The sequence below is a fragment of the Anolis carolinensis genome, chromosome 6 (genome assembly GCF_035594765.1).
Source record: "Anolis carolinensis isolate JA03-04 chromosome 6, rAnoCar3.1.pri, whole genome shotgun sequence".
Classification (NCBI taxonomy): Eukaryota; Metazoa; Chordata; class Lepidosauria; order Squamata; family Dactyloidae; genus Anolis; species Anolis carolinensis.
The window spans coordinates 8,408,767-8,414,937 of NC_085846.1; the positions used below are offsets into that span (position 1 = coordinate 8,408,767).

The 6,171-nt window shown below is 43.2% G+C and overlaps 1 protein-coding gene across 1 annotated transcript; it reads right to left on the reverse strand.

The window, feature by feature from the left end:
- Positions 1 to 691: 691 nt before the first annotated feature.
- psmb11 (proteasome subunit beta 11) lies at positions 692 to 1,813 on the reverse strand. The gene has a single exon (XM_016998547.2). The coding sequence runs from the start codon at positions 1,811 to 1,813 to the stop codon at positions 1,037 to 1,039; it is 777 nt and encodes a 258-aa protein (XP_016854036.1). The 3' UTR covers positions 692 to 1,036.
- Positions 1,814 to 6,171: the final 4,358 nt, after the last annotated feature.

Sequence of the window (6,171 nt, forward strand, 5' to 3'; positions counted from 1 at the left end):
TGTTGAATTATGGTATGTTTTGACTCATTCAGTTTTATGTCTCCCTCCCACTTCCATGCTCAACACACTGCTACTAGAGTCTGAAACCAATACCTTGCACTCTCTTGATTGGCTGTCATACATATTTTCAAAACATAGAGTGGGCCAAAATCACGAAAGGGTCTAATTGTTTGTTCTTTATTTTTTAAATAGATTTTCAAAAGAAGATCTACAAGATTAACTGTGCCAAAATTCACGACCGAATGACTAACACAAATTATGCCCACAGATTACAATATGCAGTCAGATTTCAATAATTCCCAAGGGGAGATTTACCCACAAGCTGATGATGTCAAACAAAACACATTGTTAATAAATGGCTTCATTTATAAACAAAACTGCAGTATTTAGGGTTCGGAAAATCCTAGGAAATTTGCCAAAGGGAACTATACCACCTCAAGTATGCAATTTAATGTGGGGTGACATTGGAAGAAGTGGGTAGACCTTACTTTTATGGAGATTACATTGGGAAACCATGGATAAATGGATGTTGACATACAGTGGATAAATAGCAGCAGTTCAAGGTAAACATGACATGTGTTTCCGACAGGATGGAGTGACAGCAAGGGCCACAATCCAAACATTCAGGCAAATCTTTTAGGGAAGAATAATTTCCTGCAGTTGCCAACACATTCTCCAGATCTGACAGCTCCTGATTTCTTCCTATGGGGCTATTTCCAAAGAAAAGGTTTATGTTAAGCCTCAAAAGCTCCTACAGTTGAAGAACAATATTCAGACCGAAATCAGAGCACTGGAACCTGAAAAACTAAGAGATATCATGGAAAACATCTTAGGAAGGGCATGTTTGTGCAAAGCAGAAAATGAACGCCACTTACAAGGTTTGATTTGGCACACGTAATGTAAATTTATTTCCCATACTGTATTTGATTCTATGGTATTGCAAATTAAAAAACAAAGGAGTGATTCAGTACTGAAACTCCTTGGTGACTTTTGGCCCCTTCCTGTATATGTGGACAATTCTTGCTTTTGTCCCATATTACTCCACCTTGGTCTCCTCTTGCAGGTGGTCTTTGTCATCCCGGATTTCTTCAACAGTCGGCCCTAAGCCTCGATAAACATCAGTCAGATCTTCCCGTGAGATGCAGACCCAACCGCTTGACCGGACGTGGTACAGATCCACATTGCCCCCTGAATAGGAATCGCGGTGGGCAGCATGACCCACGGCTTGGCGGGCTAATAGGAAGGCCTCATCGTGTGGCAAGTCGTAGGAGTAGCCACCATCCATCACACCGTATGCATAGGGGGACCCGGAGCCAACGGAAAAAACATCCCCGGAAAGACATGTGCCGTCGCTGTAGACGTAATACAGCCCAGGCCCGTTGTGGTCCCAACCACACAGCAGGGTTGCCACACAGAGGTCTTTACTGTGGCATCCACGCAAGAGGAAAGCCAGCAACTTGGCTGCCCCGGCAACGCTGGGCTGTTGTCCCTCGTTCAGATGTCTCAGGCGTAAGGAACAACGCAGGAGACGAAGCCAGGTGGCACAGTCGGCCGACGTCCCGGATGTGGTTGCCAGGAGGTGACGGTGGAGAGTGATGACCTTGCGGGAGGATGGGTCAGATATAAGGCTGCCGCAAGAGGAGCGGGTGTCAGCGGCCACGACCACCCCATGGCTGCAACGGAAGGCCAGTGTGGTGGTGCCGTGGGACAGCAAGAAGGGTGCGGGTACCACCATCTCCATTGGTGGTGGCAAAGGCCAACCGGAAGCCTGTGAAGGTTGGCTCCTCACACCTACTACATCCCGGAGAGCCATTTAGGAAGAATGAAGTGGGGAAAGTGGAGCACAGGACTTAAATATACAGGGGGTGGGTTGTATATTGGGAGGAGAATCAAACAGGATGGGGGGGGGGGGGTAGTGGAGAAGGTAAGAAACATGATTAATGGGACAGAAGATGGGGAACTGGTAGGAAGAGCAGATGACCTTTGGATAAGTCTTTGTTAGTGGACAAGTTTGGATCTGTTTTTGCCTCCAGTTCCCTGCTTTCTTTTTTTCCAATCTCAAGGCAGCTGAGAGGCATGCACAGAGGCTGCACACTTACTCGGATAAGTAAATTTCATTAGCTGAGTTCCTACCTTGTGCTTGTATCGCATAAATCAAGTTACATGCTGGTTGCTCTACATCACCCTTTTGCTGAATACAAACAGGGTGCTTCTGATGTTCAGTTGAAATATACTCTTCTGTAACTTCAAGCCATTAGACCTGGTTCTACCCTCCAGAGTAGCAGAGAACAAACCTGTACTATCCTTTCTGACAGCCTTTTGGATATCTAAAGAGTATAATCCTGCCAGCTCTCAGTCTCCTCTTTACCGTGTTGAATGCACGCAGCTCCCTTGGTCTTCCCTCATGTATTTTCTTCTCAGTAGATCTCTTCTCATCCTCTGCTTTGAACCCTTTTCAGGTGGTTTACATTCTTCTGGAACTGAACACAGTACCCTAGATGAGGACTGACTAGGGCAGAATATACTGGGACTACTGCTTTCTTTTACTTGAAAAACTATGCTTCTGTTCACAAAGGCTTAAATATTCTTTGCTTTCTTTGCTGCAGCATCACATTGGGGCAAGGGGGAGGTCTCGTTAAATTTAAGATCATGTTGACAGGTTGGCCTAGTTGCATCAAATAGACACAGCTCCATATTTGTGTCCTTAAAAAGGACATTTCCCAGAGGGTGGTTCTAAAAAAATCCTCTTGCATCAAAAATATTCCCATATCTAAACCTGAAATTTCATAGGAACCAGGGGGGGGGGGGGTTGGTGCAGGATGGAATCAGATTGCGATGTTGTACCTACAGCTCTGGTTATAAAGTACATTGTACTCAGGAAGACTTATTTTTGATTGTGCCATTATGATATGTCAGTTGTGACTTGTCCTTACTGAGCTACAGGGTCAAGGTCTGAGTGGCAATCCAGATGAACAAATAATAAATGTTTTGTTCAAGCCGTGCCCGTGGTGCTGCACAAAAGACAGAAGCGACAAGAAATCCCTTTTCGGTGGAGGCTGTAATCGACTTTTATGTCTGGGCTCCTGGGAAGCTGCTTTAGGACAATCTGAGAACAAACTGGCAGCTGGAATTATACTGCCAGCCACATCAAATATGCTTTTGCTGCATGCATCTGAGCTCATAATAAATATTGCTTAGTTTACTCATCATAGCGTCTACCATTTATTGGCAGAGATAGTCCCATCGTTGCAAAATGGGAATACAACAACTTCTGTTAGACGTTGCCTACAGTGGGGACAGTGCTGTCTAGTGCAAGGAGCGTGTTGAACTGAATCTGTTCCAAATTCTTACTCCCTCCTCTCTCTTACCTAAATGAGATGCTGTTCTGTCAGCAACTGTCACCCTCCACTGCCTTTTCTGCTGGGACGCCGAGTCCCCCAGCAGCGTACCCCCAACTTTTGGCAACCAAGGACTACGTGAGAGGCTTAGGAGAGGGAGAAAAGCACGATGAGAACAAGGAGGTGGGTGTGAAGATCTGACTGGGTGACAGAGGGCAGTTCGGTTGCATTGAGGTGTGTAGATTCTGCACACTCTGGTAGCACTCCAGATTTCCCCCCTGCTTGACCTGTATATCTGCTTGACCTCCCAAAGAGTCTCTCTCACGGCAGGGGTTACATTAGATCAGTGACATCAAATTCACTTCAGAGACCTCTCGGCTCCAGACGTCTCCGGGGACTCGGCATTGAACAGAAAGTGCATGGACTCAAGAGAAATCACTTTAGTCCTTTGGACAGAATTAGTTGACCAGAGAATCATCAAGGAGGCACCCTTAGCCATTCATGTATTATGAAATACATAAATACATGTTGTTCGCAGTAACGAGAGTAGAACAAGAGAAAAAGCAGTTAATGGGAAGCAGAAACTCCTTAGAGAGAGAATTTAAGACTTCTGCAAGAATGAAAAGCAAAAACTCCCACAGGCATAGAATGAAGTGTACTTCTTCTGCAGCAAAATAGGTAAGCGCAAAGAAGGTGGGATGGGTGGAAGACACTGTATTAAATTGGTAAATAACATGAGGTGTAGCTAGTGGGTAGAGGCATTGCTTTGGAAATAAGCATTCTGCCAACCTCTGTGAACATTTCCTCTAATCCCAAAATTGCAAAGAGCAAGATATTGAAAATTGTCCATTTTGCGGACTCATATTTGCTCATATTTCAGTATCTTTGCCTGTCCTTTTTATTGGATGCCTAAACCCTGTTTCTGAAAACTCAATTGGAAATTTGAAATTGGTAGCTGGGATCCAGATTCAGGGGGCTTGTCTTGGCCTATCTGAAGACTGGCCTTGGATTCAGCCTGTAAATGTCGGATCCTGGAAGGAAGCAACTAGTGGGGTGCCAAGGAGTTCTGTCTTGGGCCCAGTGCTATTCAACATCTTTATCAATGACTTGGACAATGGAATAGAGGACACGCTTATCAGATTTACAGATGACACCAAATTAGGAGGAGTAGCCAATTCCCCACAAGACAGGATCAGAATTCAAAATGACCAAAACAGACTAGAGAGCTGGGTCAAAAAAAAAAAAAAGAATTTCAACCTATGGTGCTTAGGCAGAAAAAAATGAAATGCAGAGATGTAGGATGGGTGACACTTAGCTTGAAAACGGTCCACATGAAAGCAATCTGGAAGTAACAGTTCAGCTGTGTTCTGCTTTGGTTAGACCTCACCTGGAATATTGCATCTAGTTCTGGGCAGCACAATTCAAGAAGGATATGGAGAAGTTGGAGTGAGAAGGACGATCAAAATGATCCAAGGTCTGGAGGACAAGCCCAATGAGTAGCACCTTGGGGAGCTGGGTATGCTTAGCTTGGAGAAAGGAAGTCGAAGCTCCACCTACACTGCCAGACAATTAAATTAAATTAAAGCAGATAATTTGAATTTTATATGCCTGTGTAGAAGGGGCCTGGGAGAAGGGGACATGAGAGCCATATTTAAATACAGTAGAGTCTCACTTATCCAACATTCACTTATCCAACGTTCTGGATTATCCAACGCATTTTTGTAGTCAATGTTTTCAATATATCGTGATATTTTGGTGCTAAATTCGTAAATACAGTAATTACTACATAGCATTACTGCGTATTGAACTATTTTTTCTGTCAAATTTGTTGTCTAACATGATGTTTTGGTGCTTTATTTGTAAAATCCTAATCTAACTTGATGTTTAATAGGCTTTTCCTTAATCCCTCCTTATTATCCAACATATTCGCTTATCCAACGATCTGCCGGCCCGTTTATGTTGGATAAGTGAGATTCTACTGTAATTATAATAACTCTTACCCACCCCTCCTCGAGGTTTGAGACGGGTTAGGACACAAAAAACAAATGCACAGTTATAGCATAAGAGATATTTGGTATAGCAACAGTAGTACATGTGAAAAGGACCTTGAGATTATTGTTGATCATAAATTAAACTGCATTCCCAAAGATGCTCCATTGAGGAGATGCTGCTCCAGAGACTAGGACACAATGGAACAATTGATTCAAACTACAGGAAAAGAGATTCCACCTAAACATTGGGAAGAACTTCCTGATGAAATATGCTACCTAGGAATCTGGAGTCTTTTTCTGGAAATTCTTAAACAAGAGGCCAGATAGCCATCTGTCAGAAATGCTTTGCTGTTTCCTGCATGACCAGATGATGTTGGACTGGGTGGTCCTTGCTATCTCGTCCAACTCCAATATAATAATAATAGGCAGAACATCAATCCACATGCTGCAGAAGGCAGCACTTCTTGGAACCGCTCACATTCTACGAAAATACGTCTCATTTCCTAGGCCCTTGGGAAGAACTTGATATTCAGAGATAAATCCCAGGCACTTGGACCTAATGTGCATGTGTGCAGTGTCACTTATCCAACGTTCTGGATTATCCAACGTATTTTTGTAGTCAATGTTTTCAATATATCATGATATTTTGGTGCTAAATTCGTAAATACAGTAATTACTACATAGCATTAATGTGTAATGAACTACTTTTTCTGTCAAATTTGTTGTATAACATGTTTTGCTGCTTAATTTGTAAAATCATAACCTAATTTGATGTTTAATAGGCTTTTCCTTAATCTCTCCTTATTATCCAACATATTTGCTTATCCAACGTTTTGCCGACC

Bases quoted from the DNA above. Each gene is read 5' to 3' on its own strand.
- psmb11 (XM_016998547.2), bottom strand. From the start codon at position 1,813: ATGGCTCTCCGGGATGTAGTAGGTGTGAGGAGCCAACCTTCACAGGCT.